At 24.9% G+C, this 21,039-nt stretch overlaps 8 protein-coding genes across 8 annotated transcripts; 2 read left to right on the top strand and 6 right to left on the bottom strand.

Annotated features, from left to right (window-relative positions):
• Window positions 1-240: 240 nt before the first annotated feature.
• On the bottom strand, window positions 241-1,225 carry PCHAS_0620100 (tetratricopeptide repeat protein, putative; the record flags this gene model as incomplete). The annotated part of the gene is made up of 4 exons (XM_016797533.1): window positions 241-414; window positions 512-804; window positions 947-1,016; window positions 1,166-1,225. 4 exons carry the CDS (start codon window positions 1,223-1,225, stop codon window positions 241-243), a joined length of 597 nt encoding a protein of 198 aa, XP_016653475.1.
• A 212-nt stretch (window positions 1,226-1,437) lies between these two features.
• Window positions 1,438-2,951, bottom strand: PCHAS_0620000 (Ham1-like protein, putative; the record flags this gene model as incomplete). The annotated part of the gene is made up of 7 exons (XM_016797532.1): window positions 1,438-1,473; window positions 1,634-1,739; window positions 1,920-1,960; window positions 2,111-2,188; window positions 2,394-2,454; window positions 2,591-2,759; window positions 2,852-2,951. 7 exons carry the CDS (start codon window positions 2,949-2,951, stop codon window positions 1,438-1,440), a joined length of 591 nt encoding a protein of 196 aa, XP_016653474.1.
• An 865-nt stretch (window positions 2,952-3,816) lies between these two features.
• Window positions 3,817-10,343, bottom strand: PCHAS_0619900 (phosphoinositide-binding protein, putative; the record flags this gene model as incomplete). Its single annotated transcript, XM_016797531.1, has 6 exons — window positions 3,817-4,219; window positions 4,342-9,052; window positions 9,194-9,594; window positions 9,696-9,754; window positions 9,871-9,999; window positions 10,251-10,343. The coding sequence occupies 6 exons, from the start codon at window positions 10,341-10,343 to the stop codon at window positions 3,817-3,819; spliced, it is 5,796 nt and encodes a 1,931-aa protein (XP_016653473.1).
• A 2,034-nt stretch (window positions 10,344-12,377) lies between these two features.
• On the top strand, window positions 12,378-13,931 carry PCHAS_0619800 (conserved protein, unknown function; the record flags this gene model as incomplete). The annotated part of the gene is made up of 7 exons (XM_016797530.1): window positions 12,378-12,434; window positions 12,621-12,711; window positions 12,840-12,960; window positions 13,110-13,226; window positions 13,356-13,405; window positions 13,525-13,685; window positions 13,824-13,931. 7 exons carry the CDS (start codon window positions 12,378-12,380, stop codon window positions 13,929-13,931), a joined length of 705 nt encoding a protein of 234 aa, XP_016653472.1.
• Window positions 13,932-14,248: 317 nt separating this feature from the next.
• On the bottom strand, window positions 14,249-15,282 carry PCHAS_0619700 (conserved Plasmodium protein, unknown function; the record flags this gene model as incomplete). The annotated part of the gene is made up of 6 exons (XM_016797529.1): window positions 14,249-14,294; window positions 14,435-14,491; window positions 14,593-14,693; window positions 14,802-14,875; window positions 15,008-15,079; window positions 15,225-15,282. 6 exons carry the CDS (start codon window positions 15,280-15,282, stop codon window positions 14,249-14,251), a joined length of 408 nt encoding a protein of 135 aa, XP_016653471.1.
• A 949-nt stretch (window positions 15,283-16,231) lies between these two features.
• Window positions 16,232-18,332, bottom strand: PCHAS_0619600 (apoptosis-inducing factor, putative; the record flags this gene model as incomplete). The annotated part of the gene is made up of 2 exons (XM_735996.2): window positions 16,232-16,605; window positions 16,739-18,332. 2 exons carry the CDS (start codon window positions 18,330-18,332, stop codon window positions 16,232-16,234), a joined length of 1,968 nt encoding a protein of 655 aa, XP_741089.2.
• A 1,329-nt stretch (window positions 18,333-19,661) lies between these two features.
• On the top strand, window positions 19,662-20,043 carry PCHAS_0619500 (conserved Plasmodium protein, unknown function; the record flags this gene model as incomplete). Its single annotated transcript, XM_016797527.1, has 2 exons — window positions 19,662-19,747; window positions 19,833-20,043. 2 exons carry the CDS (start codon window positions 19,662-19,664, stop codon window positions 20,041-20,043), a joined length of 297 nt encoding a protein of 98 aa, XP_016653470.1.
• A 390-nt stretch (window positions 20,044-20,433) lies between these two features.
• PCHAS_0619400 (conserved protein, unknown function) lies at window positions 20,434-21,004 on the bottom strand (the record flags this gene model as incomplete). The annotated part of the gene is made up of 2 exons (XM_731164.2): window positions 20,434-20,565; window positions 20,774-21,004. 2 exons carry the CDS (start codon window positions 21,002-21,004, stop codon window positions 20,434-20,436), a joined length of 363 nt encoding a protein of 120 aa, XP_736257.2.
• Between the last annotated feature and the right edge of the window lie 35 nt (window positions 21,005-21,039).

Here is a 21,039-nt window from a genome sequence, read left to right as displayed (position 1 = left end):
TGTTGTAAGTTCATAAAAATTACGTAAAAATATAAAATTATAATAACCAAAAAAAGTTCATAAAATCCTATAGTAATATATCCACAAATAATATTATATATTGTTTGAATTTAATTTTTCAAGAATGACCAAAAAAAAAAGATATATACATTTATACAAATATTTATGGAATGTTTATAGTATGAAAATAATTTATATAAGCTCATAATTATATACACACTTTTTAATCTCTTTGTGTCTTCATTTTATGCTTTCCCTCCGAGTTGTGTCACACATTTTTCTATATAATTCTTTTTGTTTTTTCTCATAATCGACCTCTTCAATTTTCAGTTTTTTTTCCAAGTATATTGCTTCCCCATTTTCTTTGTCAATTTTTTTTATTAACATTATATTTTCTCTGCATTTATCAAAGTCCTAAAAAAGAGGTGTAACGTATGAAAAAAAAATGATGTTAAGCTAGTAAGATAAAAATATATATCATTGCTATTATGTATGTTCGCTTTCTTAGTACTTGCAAAAACAGATAGGAACTTGCCCTCCTAAGAAATATTTTTGTAAGGGTATCCTTTTTAATATCATATTTCGCTTCACCTTGGTCATCATTTATTAAATTGGCTGTATCATTATTGCCATCCTTTTTACCATCGGCATAATAATCCATGATATCATTTAATTCTGGGATATTATCTAGAACAATATTACATTGGTTGATGCAATCCCCATATTCCATTTTCTTGAAATGATATAATGACAAGTTCAGGCGAAGAGCCATTTGCATATCTCTGTTTTTTTTTGTTGGCATGCCTAATATCAATGAAAGCAAAACATATATAACTTTTTATATATTGAGTTTATAAAGGAAAAAAAAAGTAAAATCATAGCATGTTCTTCTTTTTATGTATTATATAAATTACATTTCTGTTGCTTTATAAAATTTAAGCATTACCTCTCATTGAATATTTTATGCATTCCTTTAGTGCTGTCCTCCATAACGAATTAGCATCGTCTATTTCGCCCTAAAATAAAAAGGGAACACAAAATAGGAACATGGGAGAATTTACATATGCATATATATAATATAAAAATTTTACACAATTATTTTTTATACAAATATATTAACATTAGTATAACATTTTATTTTTAATATTTTCATTTATTTTCATACATTTTTCCATTTGATATTTCCCTCCTCTTTTAGTTCCTCTGGGTCTAGATCGTCGATCATAAGTGTGATATAAAAGTAAAAAAATATATATTTATAAAAACAAAAACAAATTCAATGTCTTTAAAATTCGAATTTAAGAATAATATGAGTTCATCTTTGCAAAATAATATCTCGCTTGAAAATACATATTATTAGCAAGGTGGATAATATTAGAAAAATAAAAATAAAATGTGTATATATATTTGCTTAAATGGGAGAATACAAAAGCTGTGTTATATGTTCTGTTTTAGATTTTCAAATAAAAATTCCTAAAAAAAAATGTGCACAGAAATATAAATGAAAAAATATAAGCATAGGAAAAAAATATTAGCTACTGTGCTTTTTTCTTCTAGTCCTTTCCTTTTTCACATGCGCACATTCAAGCTTTACTTATCGCTTCCAATACACAAATAGCTATTTTCAATATACCTTTAATTTGTAAAATGCCTTAAAACGAGGAGAGTATTTTTGCTTTTCTTCAAAAGTTATTTCACCAAATGTTTTATCTAAATTTTCGGGCATAAAAATTTTATCCCTTTAAAAAAATGGAAAAAAATATGAACAAGTAATAAATATTTACCTAATGTGATATAAAAAAATGATCAAGTCAGGCAAAAATAAAGGAATGCAAAATTATTTCCTGTACAGTCATTTAACTTTGTCATTTTATTTATTCACACAGTTTTTATTTGCATTTTTGGTGATATCTTCTTACCAGCCAAAGCCATCGGCTCCTTTAGGACTAGTAATAGATCCCTAAAATTATAAAAAGATGGAAAAATAAAAAAAGGAAAAAAAATAAAATATATAGCTACAGATAACTCAACGAACTGAATAAAATTAGAAAAGTATATAACTTCAATATGATGAGGGCATAAACACATATGTATAGAATATGAAAATTACTTGGGTAGTTCCCTTGAATGATCTCATATTTTCCCCATCATATGCTGAATAAACACAAACAACTTGGCACTTAGTATTCTATATTTTTCGAAAAAAAATATGTATGTATAATGAAAATTGCATATATATCAAGCATATTTAACATATAAAATGTTTCATGCATAGTAACTAATAGTACACATGCATGCCTATAGATAAGCCAATGCTCAATATGCAGGATTTGAAATAAATTTCTTGTTTATTATTATTATTGTTATTTTTTTATATTATTTTTCTAAATTACTCCGAGCTTAAGGACCGCTTCTGCAATTCCTTCACAGCCTAAAGCCTTTTGCATCCATTTTCTTCAAATAAAGTTAAAAATAAGAAAATAAAACGAGATATGTGTAAATATGACCATGCTCGTTATGGGTGTATATTATATAGGGAAGTAATAAATAGGAAAGGTTCGTAGAATTCATTTTTTCATATTGTTCATACATGTATGGTCCTGGGAAGCTGTTAAAGCAGTCCATATATAGACCTGTATCATCTGTTATGACAATTATTTTTTTATTTGATTCTAAATTTTTTTTTTTTAATATTTCATATGCGGATTTTGCTTTGCCCTCGTTTATTTCGACAATATCGTTTGCTTGAATCTCGACGACTAAAATGTGGGAAGTAAATAAATTGGATAAAACATGTGAAAAGCAAATTACTAAAATATGTAAGAAGTAAATTGGATATAAAATAACTTACGATCTATATCAACAAACTGAACTTTTATTTCGTTATTCATCATTTTGGAAAATTCGATCCTTTTGGTTTCGTTTCCTGTCACCAAGTATATCTCCGCCATTTTTTATTTTGTCGCAATTATATTATTTTAAAAATGAACTGAAAAAATTAACGTAAAAAGGGTAGAAGTAAAATAATTATAAAAATTTGCATAAAATAATTGTAAAATAATTAGAAAAATAAATATAAATACGTATAAAATAAACGACTCTGAAAAATGGTGAACGGTTAACTGGCTAAACGGGTATGTGCATACATTTGTGGTTCAAACCAAAGGTAACAAAAAAAATATGAAAAGAAAAATGATATACTAATTAAAATTTATTTCCCTTTTTAACGATCCAAAAAAAGGATATACAGTTACAAAAAATGTAAATATGCCACATGCTGATCGTTTTTTTTGAAGGATGTGGATATAGTTTGCAAATCGTTGAATGTATTCTAATTTAATAATTAATTTATAGATTGTTTTATATACGCAGTTTTCTCATATATGTAGAAAAATGAAAAAATACAAAATAAATGGGAATGAAAATAACAATGGAAAAAGTAGAAAATAATAAAATAGATAAACGCAAAATAGAGCGAAAAGTAAAACGAGTCGGTAAAATAAATAACGAATGAACGAATTGACGGATAAAAAATATATCAACAAATATCACATACATTTATAAAATCGTATAGTCAATCTTTAACATACTTTCATACAGTATGCTTATACATATATAGTAGAAATAACGTGATGAATTGTAGAAAATATGTGCCCATATATATATAATATTTAAAAAAATATATTCGAATTTATTTGCAATCCTTTTTAAACAAGCTTGTATTATATAGAGTTGTCATTATGACACAATACTCGTTCGTCGGGATCGGCAAATGATAAGACGAGCATAAATAGATGTATAAGTGCTTAGGCCTGTTTAATAATCGTTTTCATGCATCATTTCAGAAAAGCAGTTGATGTTCATGATTGTATGTTTGGCTGATGCTTGACACATTTCTCCAATACTAATTTTATAAGATAAATAATTTTTCAACTTAATTGTGTTTAAATATATAATATATATATAATGGTAAAAGAACCATGAATTATAAAGAATTAGTAAGATTATCTTTTCATCGCGTTTATACATCTTTTTAAGTTTATTGTTATGCTTGTACATTTCTGTAACTATCATTCCTAATTCTTCTTTCTTCTGCTGCTTTTCATTTTCCTTTTTCTCAATTTTCTTTTGTTGGATGGCTATTTCCCTCTCCTTGTTTTGCTTCTCCCCCTCGACGAGCTTGAGCTCTTCGTTCAGGGCCTCGATCTTGTCGTCCCACCTGAAAAAGACGAAAAAAGATGAAAAATGTGAAAAATGTGAAAAACGTGAAAAATGTGAAAATAAAGAAACGGGTGATATGGCAAACTGACAAAACGATGTAACAATGACAGCGCGACTTACTCTCGAATGAACTTGTAGATCGACTCGGACTTCTTGACCATGGAAGACGTCCCCATGGTGCTCAACTTTTGAATAATTTTCGAGTATAGTTTCTTGCACATTTCTATTTTTTGACCGCACTTATTTAGAAGATTATTAAATTTATGTATATTTTTATATATATGATTATTTTCAGGAGATGTCATTTTTTCAATGTGTGCTCTTCGACGTTTTAAAATTTCTAATATTTCATAATATAATCTTTTGCTGATTTTTTCATTATTAATTTTAATATCTTCAGGAGAAATACCATAAATACCTATATTTTTAAAATTATTAAATTCATCTATTTTATTTTTTATTTCATTATTATCATCATCATCACTTGATACTGCATCATCATCAAAATTTATATTTCCATAAAAGTTTTCATTATCTTCTGTTCCTTCTCCCATTCCTCCTGTCATATCATCTTTTCCTCTTTCACTTTCATAATAATCTCCATATTGGCTAGCTAAACTTTTTTTACGTGACTGTTCATAAAATTCGGATACATGATCATCTTCATCAAAATTTTCTTCAATTAAAAGATTATCATCTTTTTCTAAATTGTCTACTAATTCTGATTGAGCTCCCCATTTGTTATTACTTGATCTTATGTTTACATGATCTAAATGATTATCTTGATTTTGATATTCATCATAATTACGTCCATCTCCGTAGCTACTAAACGCTTCTGTATGATCTACAGCATCGTCATTCATATTTTTCATATATTTATTTGTATGTGAATTATTTTTTGTATTCCATTTATTTGAAATATGAATACCTTCACTATCGTGACTGCTATTCATTAGGTTAGGATTCCTTGAGATTGTTGCTCGTTCTGAATATTCCCAGTTGCTTTGTCCCCACGTATTATGTGTAATACTTCCTCCATGTCTATTATATTTTGAATGCATACTATTATTTTTATAATCATCGATAAAACTATTATTGTTTGTACTACTGTTATGTGATAAATTTCGTAAGCAATATATTTCTTGATTTTCAAGAAGACCAGTATCTTTATTTACAATATGCAAATGGTTTTCGTCACATATTTTATAATTAATACTGTTCATAAATTTTTCTCTTTTTAATAATAAAGATATATCATCACAATTGATTGTTATATTAAGTTTGTCTTTCAGTAGGTTAACAAGAATTAAATCGTTTGAAATTAAATAAGTAAATTCATTTAAAATTAAGTTCATATTTTTTTCAAATTCATTTCCCAATAATTCTAAATTTTCAATAAGGGTATCCATATTTTTTAATTTACTATATACATAATTATAATTATCTAAATATATTTTATGTAATATTATAAAAAGTGATAGTTTTTTTTTATCTTTTTTATACATAGATACATTTGTTTTTATTTTATTGAGTTGTTCATTTAAACAATTTTTAACAGATGGTGTTTCTTCGATTATTTTTTCGATTTTAATTAATTCTTTTCTATAACTACTTACATTAGATTGCATATGTTTATGGTTTTTCATTAATTTTTTTCTTCGTTTTTCTATCTCTTCAAATTCTTCATATAATTTATCTCCAATACTCATACATTTATTATATTCATATTGTAATTGTATATAATCATTATAAACAATATTAACATGTTCATATTCTTCTTTAAGTCTATTTATACTGTTGATCGTTTTTCCTTTTTCTTCAAATTTCGTTCTTATAATTTTATATAAAAATTCAAAATTTATTTTTTTTAATTTGTGACTAATAACCATATATAAGTTAACTATGATGTTATTAAGATATCCAAGTTTTTTTAAGTTATCTACATAATCAAAAACGTTATTTATATGGTTATATATTTTAGAATCAGTATAGGGAACAATTTGAGTTTGTGATAGATTCATATTTCCTTCGTAACTTATTTCATTATTATTTTTTTCTTCATAACTAGATTCGATAGTATCTTCATCCGTATAATCTTTTTTATGTTTATTTTTTTTTTTTTTATCTGAACTTTTATATTTTTCTCTCTCCTTATCACTATAACTACTGTTTAAACTACTAATAGATTCAACTCCATCGATATTTCTAATTTTGTTTCCTTTGCCCTTGTTTGTAGTTGCATTTTTTTCACTCTCAGTCTCATCATTCGAGGAAGAACTACTGGTGTAGGACTGTTTATTTCGCTTATTCGAGCTTTTCATTTTTTTGCTTTGTTTTTTTTTTTTTTTCCTACCCTTTTTATTTCCTCTATGAATAGAACCCAAATATAAATTTGAAAAATCCATATTTCTTATTTTAAAATGATTAAGATTCATAATGCTAGTCTGACTTTCAATAAACCTTTTAATGCCATAAAAGATATGTTCATAAAAGCAGGTATCATTAAATAGGTAATATAATAATGTATTAATGATATGAAACTTATATATGTAATTATAATAATCTTGTTCGACACTACAAATAAAATATTTATTATTTTTTTTGATCATCATAGGATCTGGATTTGTCATTTCCATTTGCCCATTAATTCCTGATTCATAATTTTGTTTATATTCTGGATCTTGCATACTATTACCGGTCATATTTATTTCTTCGTCTTCTCCATTTTCAACATTTCCATAATTATAAGTATCATTATCTCTATACTGATCAGTATGATCATTAACTCCAGACATATCTTGTTGAATTGCATCTTCATCATCACTAAATTTTTCACCGATATTTGTAATAGCTAATATTCTTTTATCATTTCCTTTGGCATTTATTTTATTTTGTACATACTTATTTTGTGTATGTTTATTTGTAATCAGTTCTCTAATATTTTGAATATAACATAGGATCATACATGCATGTATTTTTATTTTATAATTATCTATATATGCACATTTATATATATTATTTATCATATGCTCATTACATAATATTAATATTATTTGTTCATTTATTCTTCGAATCTTTCTAGCAAATTTACGTCTACTCTCTTTTAATATTTTTATTTCTTCTTTAATTTTATACATATTATCTTTTTTGTTATTATTCATTTTCTCTTCTTCTTCTTCTTCCTTTTCACGAGTACTACCAGCAGTCGATGATTCATCATCTGTTTCATCATCATCGTTTTCATCGTTTTCAAAATTGTCGATTTCATCTTTAATACTTCCAGATTCTATACTAAATTCATCGTCATAAATAATCTTTTTAAACTCATCGAGATTGCTAAACTCAAAGGGAGCTTGTTCATAATTATTTTCTTCACCCTCTTTATCTTCTCCATCCTTTTCTTCTTCGTCTTCGTCTTCTTCTTTATTTTCTTCATCTTGATCACCATTACTATTGTTTGCATTGTTATATTCACTAGAGAATGAATATAAGTCGGAAATGCAGGAACTTTCTGAAAATTTCATTTCATCTTCGTCAAATATATCGTTTAAATCGAATTCATTATTTTTATTTTTTGTTAATGCACCATCTTTATCTTTTTTATCTGTTACATTTTTCGTAGCAGAATCATAAGCACTATCATTGTGATCAGTATTTATAGATTCAGAAGATGTATATTGTTCTTTATTATTATTTTTCTTTTTCATATTTTTTTTTCTAACTGATAAGTTACTTTCATTTTCACTTACTTCGGTAATATTTTCATAATGGCTATTTTTGTCAACACTTTCAATATCATAACTTTTGTAAATATCTTCCCTCTTGTCAATATTATTTTCGTTATTTTTAGAATGTGTATTTACATCACTTAAATTTGAATCGATAGATAAAGATTTATTTTTTTTTGTTTTAACTTTCGAGCTATTTTTTCCATTTTTTTTTTTCATATTTTTTTTTTTTTTTTTTTGATCTCTTAATAATTTTTTTTCCTTCTCTATCTCTTTTCTCCTTATCTTCATTTTAAGTATCTTATTTTTCATAAGATACTTATTATTTTTTTTAAGCAAGAAGAATTCATTGATACCTATACTTATGATATATAAAATAAATTGTAAAATTATATCGTTGTTACTAAAGTCTGCATTTTCAATTTTCTTTTCATAAAATAAATCTTTTTCAAATGGATCATCATTAATTGTATATTTTTCTAAATATTCATTATTGTCTAGCATTAAATTATATTCTATTTCTTTATTTTGTAATAAGTATTCTAAAATACTATTTAATATAGTTATATTTTTTTTACTGCATATTATTTCTATTAATTGATAGTCTACATTCTTTATGTTTTGAATTTCATTTTGTATTAACAGTATTGACATTTTTGTTTTATTTATTGTGTCTTCATCTGTTATTTTTTTATTTATAATCAATAATGAAAGTATTATACAGCATATGATTTGAATATTTATATTTAAACTCTCGTACATATATCCTAATATTTTTATGCCTTTATTTGTGTTGTTATATTTTACAGAAAAAAAGTCTTGTATTTCAGGTATATGTATTGATGATAATAATAGTAAAGAAATTAATATATATATATTACATGATATCGTATCTATTTTAAGTGTATTTGTTTTTTTTTGTTTTTTTTTCTGTTGTTTATTTTTTTCTTTTTCCTTTTTCTTATTTATAACATTAAAAATGGAGCATATTTCTTTGAAATTATATATTTTTAGGTACTCTAAAAATACTTCATTTTTTTTATCGGCAATTCTAAGAATAATCTCGGAAGCGGTTTTTAGCAATATCTCATTGATTTGTTTACCTGTACAAAAAAGTAGATAAATTATGTAGCAAAAGAAACGATAAAAATGGTGCAAATTTTTTTTTTTTTTCATTTCATCATTTTTTCTGAACAGTCAGAAAAATATGAACATGTTCATGCAAAAACTGTGAAAAAGCATACCTTTTAAATTATCGTAAATGATCTCAAAGGCAAACTTCATCAGCGGAACATTCAATAAATTTTCTGCGTTTTTTGTATATGTTAAATGGTGAAGAAAAATATTTAAAATAAAAAACTTTACATCATTATTTAATTTTACATTATTCTTAAGATAAAATAAAAAATTTATTATATCACATTCTGCACTTCTTAACGTATTATTTCTTGACATAAATAAAATATAATTTATTTGTTTCAATAAAGTTTCAATGCTTGTCATATCATAAATTTCTGTACACATTAATTTATAATGGTATTTTGCAATATTATCTATAGATAAAAATACATATAAAGTTTCACATAAATATACTTTCTTGTATCTTGTAATATTTCTCAAAAATGATTCAAGCTTTTGCCTTCTCCTGTAATGATAAAAAAAAATAAGAAAAGAAATCAATAACTGTTCATACATATAAAACAAAATACTGTGTGTAGAACAATTTTTAGTGTGTGCAAAACTTACTCTTCAACAAAATTGTAGTTTAATCTGCCAAAAACCTTCTTTGTTGGAATAACAGCAATCTGACGAAACAAAAGCATTAAGCATTAAAACGTTAGTAATTCTCATTATGTTAATATATATATTTTTTTGACACAATTTATTTTATCTTTTCACTGAATTAATTGATTGAAATTACCTTTTCGATATTTTCATTAAATTTTGTATATAACTCCTCTTTTAATTTCTCATAAAAAGCTACGAAATCGGAAAACCTTTTCTTCAAAATTTTCTGATTGTTCAGAACTTTAAACTCAAGAATGTATTCCTGTTCAGAAAAAATAACAAACCCATAAAAATATGTCAATTGTCAATGCATATAATATACATTTGCAAGCGCATTTCACATAGGATGGTGTGTAAAAGGAATGGGACGTTCTAAACAGTTTAGATCGTATCAAAAATTGTATCTAATTTATGTGCATATGCTAGTACACATGCTAGTACACATGCTAGTACACATGCTAGTACAGAATATTATTGCATGTTCATATTTTTTTAAAGAGTAAAATAGCTTACCGTATAGCTGTAGAATGGTTTATTGACATCATTTGTTCTGATAATATTTACAATTAGGTTATCCCTAAACTCGTAATATGAATCTTCTTCCATTTTGTTTTGCTCTTAAGTTCGGATTTAATTAATTATTTTTTTTGTTTTTTTTATAAATTTATTTACTTTTTTTTAATTTATAGGATTATTCGATTTTTATATTTTTTTTATAATTAAATATATTTTATAATATTCATATTTATAATATAAAATTTAAAATGTCTTAAATTTATTTAAAAATAATCCATGTATATTTAAATATATACAGGGGAAAATATGATAAAAATATATCAAATTAAAATATAATTTCCAACCTCCTCCTTATATATTTTCAGTTGTTTATTTCATAAATTTCACTTTTTGGATTTTTACTATATTATAGGCATACTGATATATTTATGTCTTGATTATTCATTCTTGGCTTGTTAAAAAGTATCGTATATATATATGTAAATATTTCGTATGGTGGCATATATATATATGTGTGTATTGACTGTCGTCGAAAATCGTTGAATTTGTGTATATGTTCCCCTTTGATCATAATAATACAGGAATATAATGTGTTGGGAATAAATATAGAGGGTGAAAAAAAAACAACATTAATTTTAAGTTGCATACAATTGATAGATATACTTATGTAGCTTATTTAATTGCATATTATTTATTTATGCAATTTAGGAATGCCATCATTGGAACAAAAAAAAAAAATATAATAAAATGCTACCAAATTATTCTGACATGTTCATGTGGATAAAAATGGGAAACGAACTTAACAGTGGAGGAGTGGCTCGAAAAATAATACAAAAAAATATTAATACATCAAAGAATAAATATTCCTATATTTACATATATGTACATAATATTATTCGAAAATAGTGTACATAAATATGAACATGTTCATGTCATAAAATATAAATCATATAAACTTCTTGGCTAGCGAAAATGTGTGATATTATTAATATATATAAGATTATTCATACATGGATATGTATATATAGATAGATAGACCAGTCTATTGTTTTACATTTATAAGACGTGGTAAACTTAAAGAATAAAACTTATTTTCAAATAAATGAAGTGTGAAAAAGTAACATATAAATCGAATATGAATAAATAAACTAGCGCTCAGAGGAATAAAAAAATTATGAACAAGATAGAAATAAAAGGGATGAAAAAGGTGGATGCATATGTATATATAATAATCCAATATTATAAAATGTATAATAATAATGTAATATTAGGGACAGTAATAGAAAAGTAAAAATATATAAATGAATAAAAATAAATATCCAAAATATGTATTAGCCAAATAATAGCTTTTTTATAATTTTTATATTTTAACAAAATTGGAAAAATATGTATTAAAGATAAAAAAAAAATATACGTTGTAATTAAAAAGCAATTGGGAGGAAAAGAATATTTTTTTTTGCTTTAATAATATATAGATATATCTACAAGAATATGTAGTGTTAAAAATTGTAATCACTAAAAATATAACAATAATATTATTATATATGATATTAATTAATTAAAAGTATATTAAATTGGTAAAATAAATATATTCTTAATTTAAGTTGATAATTTGGGGTTTAAACATTTTGTATGCATGTTTAATTATTTTTTTTATTTCCTTTTTTTTTCATAAATTATAAATTTTCAATAGGTAATATTATGTGATAATATATATATATGGAAATATATTATAATATCCGGAATATTTTTTTGTATAGCATAAATAAGCTTCCTTGCCTTAATGCGCGAAGCGATTTCTTTTTTATTTTTCTCTATCCCCATTATTTTCCCTATATGTATGTATATGCATACAAAATAGAAAAGAACACAAAAAAATGCAAGAATAGAAATCTGAATATCTATTATTATGACAATTGTTTTATTTTAAATAAATATATTTTTTTTTCAACTATTATACAATTTTCCCATTTGTGGAAAAATAAATGGAAATAAACTATTATATATATATGAATGTATGTATAAAAAAATATGAATAAATAATAGAGGGTCAGAATATTAGGAGGAACTTTTCTTTTTTTTTGTTTTCTTCTTAAAAAAACACACATTTATTTTTTGATTAAAATGGTAAATGGGATAAAATGTTTGGGGTCACAGAAGAGAGGATATTTCACTGCAATTGTAATATAAAAATAAAAAATAAAAAATAAAATATGTACATGCAAATTAGTTGTACCACTGGAAACAAGTACAACATAAAACCCTGAACCCTCTTCCTATTGCATAATTTACTATAAAAATACATATGCTTATACTTATATACAAACTGTTTGAAAATTATTTTTTTTCTTAACTCTTTTAAAATAGGATCGAAAACTAAGGGAAGTTCCCTATTTATCTCGTTATGTCATATTAGAAAAATTAAAAAAAAAACCACGATATGTATCCGAATGTGCAGGTAATTAAATTGGATAAGTATCATTTTGTGTTATTGTTACAAATGTAGAGATAGTCACATATTGATATATACCAACTTTATCTGAAATATGTACTGTCCTATTTTTATTTCACAATTTTATATAACAGGTACTCCAAGGCGAAGCTATCTTTATAACACATTTGATAATATAAGATATAAACCAACATTTAATCCATATGTTGAACTAAATAAGGATAAAAAATATAGACTAGATAATTGGGAATCGAGGTATGCACATTTTTTGTCCCTTAAATGTAGTTTATCACACTATTTTAGATAAACATATGTGTGTGTGAAATTTTTTTTTTTTTGCAAGCTATATATGGTTTATTCACATTTTAGCTGTTTAATTTTTTCTATTTCCCTTTCTACTTTAGAAATCACGACAATTTCAATCCCATAAAATGTTATGTTCGGGGAAGCAGAAAAAGTTATGACGTCCCCTATGCCATATTGCCTTCCAAAGATGAACTGGGAAACTTCCACCCCCCTGTGTAAGCATATGACACAGCTAGCCAAAGCAAAAAAAAAAAAAAAAAAAAAAAAAAGTTGGCTTGATATAGCTACAATCATATTCTATGCACACAACTTATTTGCTTTGACTTTTTTATGTTAAAATATAGACTTTCTGGAAGATATAAGGCAGACATTGAAAAGCAGTATTATATGAACGGTACAATAAATATGCATATTTTTTTGTTTTAACTTTGTTCATATAATTATTAGATTCCCTTTTTTCCTTCAAATTGTTTAAGTCCGATTAATGTGTTGACATTTTTTCTCTTTTGTTAGATTTGCCATGGGTATGGCATAAAAACTTTTACACTGGGACAAACCATTTTTGTGACAACATGGTTGTAGGAAAAAAGAAATGGTATAGGAAGGAAAAGCAAAATGAACAAATCAAGGAGTCGATGAAAAAAATTAACGACCTCGTCCTGGAATATAGAGAAGTAAGCAAAAAAAGCATGCGCACGTAGATCCATACGAATTGCATGTTAAACGTTGTGAAGCTGCAATTATGGTGTGCAATATTGATACCTTTTAAATGAATAATAATTCATCTTTATATTTTTCCACAATTTTTATAGGAATGCAAAGGGAAGAAGAGATACAACTTTTTGGAAAAAGTCGTTAATACATTAGGGGAAGAACTTGCACACAAATATATTAGAAAAATTAAAAATATTTATTTATAAAAAAAATGAATTTCAAGTAATAAGAATAATATAAAGATATATGAGATCCTATTTTTGTAGCTCCTTCTTTGTCCTTTTTTTTTTTTTTTTTTTTTTCATTTTTTGTATTTTTCAAGTATATGCTAACATGGTAGTTTTTTTAAAAAAGTTAAAAACAAAAAAGATAAAAAAATTTAATTTAATTCGGTTTGTAATAAATTAAAAAAATGAATATAAATAAAATGGTGAAAACAAAATTCAATAACATATTTTATGGTGTGTATACATAAACATATCTACAATGATAAAGTATGACTCGAAAAAAAGCATCGCATGTGTTAGTGTTCCTTTCGTAGGTCTCCTATAATGCAAAGCTTCAAATTTCTGCAGAAAATTGTGTAGAAAAACGGTGTGTCAATTAGGCATGCAAAGGTGGCATGCAAAGGTGACATGCAAAAGTAGTGGGCAAAGGTGGTATGCAAAAGAGTGGAGCGACTTGCTGTTCATTTGCAAGTGGGACTTACGTTCGATCCAAGTAGAGGTTAAACTCTTTTAGAGTCTTATTCAAATTTTTAAGGTAACTAAAAATAAAAAAGATAAAACACAAAAAGATAGTAGCAAACTGGATATAAAAGATAAACATATTTAAGTTTTAATTTTTTTTTCTTTTCGTCTTTGTTACTTTCTGCATTTAAACAAATTTTTATAATAACTTTTTATTCGGTAAAATAAAAAGACGATCACTGAAATCATCAAAGGGATGTTGTTCAAAGTCTCAATCACCTGCAAAAATAAAATAAAAAATAAAAATAAAAATTGATGTTTATTATTTTGTGCATGTTCCAAAGGAGTCCATTATAACTAATTTGTCACTTCGTTTTTATTTCTTACTATTTTGTTGTCTCTCGATTTATAGATGCCATATACACCAAATGATATAAGTAGTATGGTCAGGACAATTCGAACTTTAAAAAGGTAAGAAGCAATTGTGTTGGCATAATGTGGATTTGCAAGATGAGAACAGCATGTAATGACAAAACAGTTAGTAACACTATCCTACTTATGAATAAAAAAGTTGGAATTTTGCTAGTACTTACTTCTTGACCTATTCTCCACTCTTTTGTAGTACTTATAGTTATCTATAATAGAGGTCTCAAATCGATGTAAATCTGCCAAAAAAAGGAAATGAAAAAATATAATGATATGAAAAGGGTATGCAAAGTGTATCTGGTTAATCATAGTATATTACTAAATATGTAGTAGAAAATGTAAAAAAATATTCTATCGTTTTTTTTCATTTGAATAAATGCATACCTTCTTTTTGGTTTTGGTTGATATTTACATAGTTATAATGACATGATGCATATGACATTTTTTTTAATCGTCTTTATTAAAATTGTATGATATATATAGTAGTATAAATGCTTAGCTAGTTAAAAATATGTACATGGTCATAATATATGCATTGCATAATATGTTCGATTTTCCTTCCTTTTTATTTATTATTTTTTTTTAATTTTCCAAATGTTTTCTTCCTATTATTTTATTATACTTACTTTTCAACACTTTAACGATTTAAAACGTAAAAAGGTAAAATTACCTTTAGGAAATATTCAACAAAAATTATTAACATATAAAATAAACTCTTATAATCAGCAAAATTTGCAGCAATATTACAACAAAAATAATTATCATCCAATGGGGTGAAAAAAAATATTTACAATACGTACTGCCCACTGCCCATATACAAATTATGCATAATTCTTTGCATCGCTATTTTGAAAAAACGTAAAAAAAATACTTCACCGTATTTTGATACATACATATCGCTATACAATATTAACACAAATATTTTTATTTTATAAATTTTATAAATTTTATAAATATTATTTTATTCTATGTTTTCCATTTGATATGGGCAAAATAAGTAGGTCAATTGAAAATTTAAAAAATCATTTAAGGCAGTTGGAAAATGAATAGTTAAAAACAAAAAGGAAAAGTCTAACCATCTTAAAGATGAAAAGTACAATATAAGGAATAGTGGAAAAAATAAACATACCTTTTTCATAAATAGATCATAACAAGTGATAAAAATCAAATCACTTTCATTATTGATACCACCCCTGACCCGCTATATTTCTAATTTGTTTTTTTTTATTAATATACAATACCGAGTTTAAAGTGGGAAAACGAAAAAAAGGTGAAAACAGGTGAAAAAAGCGAAAGAAAAGAAAAAAATTATTATAGTAAAGATATTTTAAAATATGGCATGTGGGTGCATGTGCATATAATTTTGTATAATGTAACTAGTCACTGTTTGCCTAACTTTTAAGAGACATTATCATGCTATCACTATTTTTTAATCCGCCTTCTAATTCATAAACTTTAGAAACCTTATTTTTTAGTAGACATTCATTTAGTGCAGCCATTTTGTTATTTCCAAGTGTCACTATTGCATCGACTTTATTATTTTTAACAAAGTATCCAATAAAATTATATTTACTTACATCTCCTTCGTATATTATTTTTTCATAATCCTTGGCATAACCAGAAAAACGGAAATTTTTTCCAAAAATATTTGTATTGAAAAATGGAATAAAATTATAAGTTTTCTGATCACTCTTTATCATATTATTTGCTGCTATTCTTCCTTGTTGTATCGCCACATTCCAATGGCATATGTTCACTGGCTCCCCTAAAGGAAAACAAAAAAAGGAAAGCAAAGCGGTGTATATTAGCGGTGTAACTTAGCGGTGCAAATGAAGCAGTCGAAGCAAAGCGGTGGACTGAACGAGAGATGGGTTGGGAACCCTCTCTTTAGTGCTTACCCGTCACGAAGTATGGAAAAACACAAACATCTCCGGCAGCGTATATGTCCTGAGAATCTTTCACTTTGAAATGCTTGTCAACTAATATAAATCCATCTTCGTTTTTAAATTTGTTTTTAAGAAATTCTGAGTTGGGTTTACATCCCAAAGCCTCAATGACATAATCACATTTGATAACTTCTCCGGTATTTAATTTAACTCCATGTATTGCTTTCTTATTATTTTTCAAAGCAAAATATCCATCATCAATTATATATTCAACTGGATATGTGTTTGGATAAAAATCGACATTCTTTTCTTTTAAAATATTAAGTACAATAGTTCCGATTTTTTCTCCAAAAGCTCCAATAAATGGAACTGAATTTTTAGATACCATAGAAATATTTACATTTTTTTTTTTTAAGGATGATGTTAATTCACATGCAATAAAAGATGATCCAATGATTACACATCTAGTTCCTTCTTTAGCAAAGGATGCAATTTTTATATTATCATTTAAACAATTAAGTGTAAGTAAATTATTAACTGGTATATCATTTTGTATAGGGGATGGTGCAGGTCTTAAACCTGTTGTTATAAGTATTTTATCATATTCGATTTCTTTTCCATTTTGTAAATATACTTTTTTATGTTCATCATCTACTTTTTCAACAGTAGTATTTAGCATATAAGTAATATTTTTATTATCATAATATTCATCTTCTTTTAATTTTATTTCATTATATAATTCTGAGCTTGTATCTAAGTTAGATATATTTTTTGATAGTGTTGGTTTATCATATGGTTTATATGAATCTTGACTACAAATAATTATTTCACCATCAAATCCAACTTTTAAAAATGATTCTATAGCTCCTAATGTTGCTGCACCTCCACCAATTATTACAATTTTTTTTTTCTTTCCTTTTTCACAGGATCCTGTACCACTACATGGGCATATTTTTTTTTTTTCAAATAATTCTATTTCTTTTGGTATATATGCATATATTTTATCTCCCTCGACAACAACATTATATTTTGGAATATCATCAAAGGATGGTCCATTAATACACTCCCCTGTTTTTATATCAAATTTTGCATCATGCCATGGACATGTAATATATTCTTTTGTTAATAAACCTAATCTTAACGGTGCTGAATAATGAGGGCATTTAGGTCCGACACAATAATAATTATTATCTATATTTACTAATAATACTGTATCTTTATCACCATTTACTTTTATTTCTTTCATTTCTCCATTTTTTATATCCTCTTTATTTAGTAAATATGTTTTTTCTAAATTTGAACAAGTAGCTACATTATGTTTCATGCTACTATACTTTTTGTAAAAAAGAGCGGGGGTACATACTAAAGAAAGCAAAGCTAGTACAGTATAATCATTTGAAGTTTCTCTTAATATTTTTTTATTTCTATTAAAAATGGAATGTCCTTTTTCATATTTTCTATATCCATTCTTATCAAGTAATATAGAAATGTATTTTTTTCCTCCAATTAAATTTAAATTTGATCTACCATTTGTAAGTACAACATCAGCTTTCCCTAGCTCCCCAAATATTTTTAATTTTTCAATAACATGAATAGCTTTTTTCATTTTGTTCTTTAACTTTATATGCTCCAAATAATATTGTAAATAAAGTTATTCTTCCCTTTGATGTGCAAAAAAATACTTTTTTATTTTTACAATATTTTTTTTTTAATTATATAAACATTTCCATGCTTATTAAAAGGTAAAAAAAAATATGCATATACATATGCATGTACATAAAATAAACTGCAACATTAAATTGATTAAATGGAAGCTTGTTAATATCACTATATTCTCTTATTTTTTTTTGCAAAAATATATTTAATTAAAATTCGGGAATAATAAAAATACGCTTTTATCCTTTTGTAATAATACGTATTTAGCTTTGAACGTTTTTAAAGCGACATGCATTTTTTTAGTGTTGATTAATTTATATCAACATCAATTTAATTGTGCCTATAAATAAATATGCATGTTTTATATTATTATACAAATTTTTTAATTTACTCCAAAAATGAAAATATATAAATTTTACGAGGTACCAATTTGTGTTTTCCCTCACAGTTTTGTGCAATTTCCACATTGTGCACAAATATGCAAACTATTAAATTACGATTAAGGTTATAAAAATGTAATATATTTTAGGTCTTATCAATCCCTTAATTCTTTCTAGTATGCCAAAAAAATATCGGGAATTTTTCTCATTGTAATATGCATACTTATGGTATATAATTATATGTACAACTATTTTTATTATTTTATTTTTTTGGCTGTAATAATATTTTATTATCCTAAAAAGCTTAATTATAAAAAAAAAAATTATGACCATGCAAGGTAAAAAAATGTTATCATATTATGTAAAAGAAAAATAATTGAAGAAATATTCTTATAAGCTAGTTGTACAATATAATAAGATCTTTTGTTCGTATACTATTATTAGAATGTCTCTACACAAAAAAGGGCGAATTAAAATTTATTACATAAAGACAAAAATGTACATATACATAAATGCACACAAAACATATTTAGCTATTCTCTCTATGTAAATGGCTAGCTACCAAAGCTAATTTATGTATTAAAAAAAATATAATAGTAATAAAAAAAAAAAAATAGCTACTATTCCAAAAATGTAGTAATAATTCCCATGTCAATCATATATTAATATAAGAGGGAGAAAATAAATACAATTGTCTACCCTTTTTGTAACAATCTTGTCCTTTAAATATATATATGTACATTATTATATTTATTTATGAGTTATTAGTTTTATATTTTTCCATTTATATATATCCGTATTTCTTGTTATTATATATTTAAAAAAAATAAAAATTAAAAAAGGCATGTATATAGACATAAGAAAACCATAATTTAAGTTGCAAACTTTTCATAATAAAAATGTCTAAAGAAAATAAATTCAGAGATGAATGTTTGGACTATAGGAGAGCACAAAATTACAACCCTAAAGTGCATGTTTCAGGCTGGTTAGTAAATTAATATTGTGCTTACTATATATATTCATATACAACTACAATTTCTACACACAATTTTGCGTATACTATATCTTAGGTATGACATTCAAAATGATGACGATTATATAGAAAAATACAATAAAACAAAAGAGTTTTATATAAAAGAATACCCAACAATTCCTCGTGAAGAAAAATATCAAAACATAAGCAAATGTAGAAAAAATATTTCGGATAAAGAAATAATTTTTTATCAAGATCATGATACAACATATTGGGAAACAGAAAATAAAAGATCTTATAAAAAATAGTAATTAAAAGCGTATAAACATTTTAGTTTTTTTCAAAGTTGTATACACTAGGAACAAAAAAAAAATTATAAATGTAATTAGTTAAAAAAAGTGCATCCCAAGAATGCTACAAAATTTTATGAAAATATTATTTAATGATATTTATCATTTTATTTCATTACATTTTTTTACCGCTTTGTGTTTTTTCAAAAAATAATAAAAGCCATCAATCATTGTATGAGGTTTTTCTTTACTAAAATTAATAGATTGTTTTGTTTATTTCACAGTATTTTATTTTTTAAATTGACACATGTCTTCAACATATTTATTGTCCAAAACAATTTTTGTATTTTTCTGTACATATTTGTTTGTTCATATATATGTATGTGAATTAAATGTGCAACTAATTTGTTACCTTAATAAAAATTTTGCTTCCTCGAAAGGTAATTCAGTGACATTTGGATTTAATTTTATAAGTTCGTTGATAAGAGCTTTTCTCTTTTCTCTTGACTTGTCTCGTTTTTCATTAAGAAGTTTTTCCACCTGCATTGGGGCAAACAAAATATCAATTAATATATATGCAAGTATAAAAAAAAAGGAGAAAAATGACATGCACAATGCATAAAATTTTGTTACTGAAATAATGGAAGATATTTTTATTTTTATGACTTGGTCATAATATTTTTCATAAATTGTACAAAAATTTATTGCATGTTCATATTATATATATATTTTGCGTTTTTTTTCGTACATTGTCCAGGTGGTCATTTATTTGGGTTTTATTTAGTGTTAAGAATAAATTATTGTGAATACTCATTTTTGAAACATTCTTGGTAATTTCATTTCGTCGATAACCACCCTTAGTTGATCGAATGCCATTCAAATTATTATCGATTAATAATAATTTTTTATTTTGACAAAAAATTTGTTCGGCTAGTAAATTTAGTTCTACTAGTCTATTATAATATTGGCTGTTTTCCATGTTCTATTTTATGTATCGATTTTTCCGTTGAATAT

The sequence above is a fragment of the Plasmodium chabaudi genome (assembly GCF_900002335.3).
Source record: "Plasmodium chabaudi chabaudi strain AS genome assembly, chromosome: 6".
Classification (NCBI taxonomy): domain Eukaryota; phylum Apicomplexa; class Aconoidasida; order Haemosporida; family Plasmodiidae; genus Plasmodium; species Plasmodium chabaudi.
Note: the sequence above shows the minus strand (reverse complement) of the source record. Positions and strands in the feature narration are given on the sequence as shown.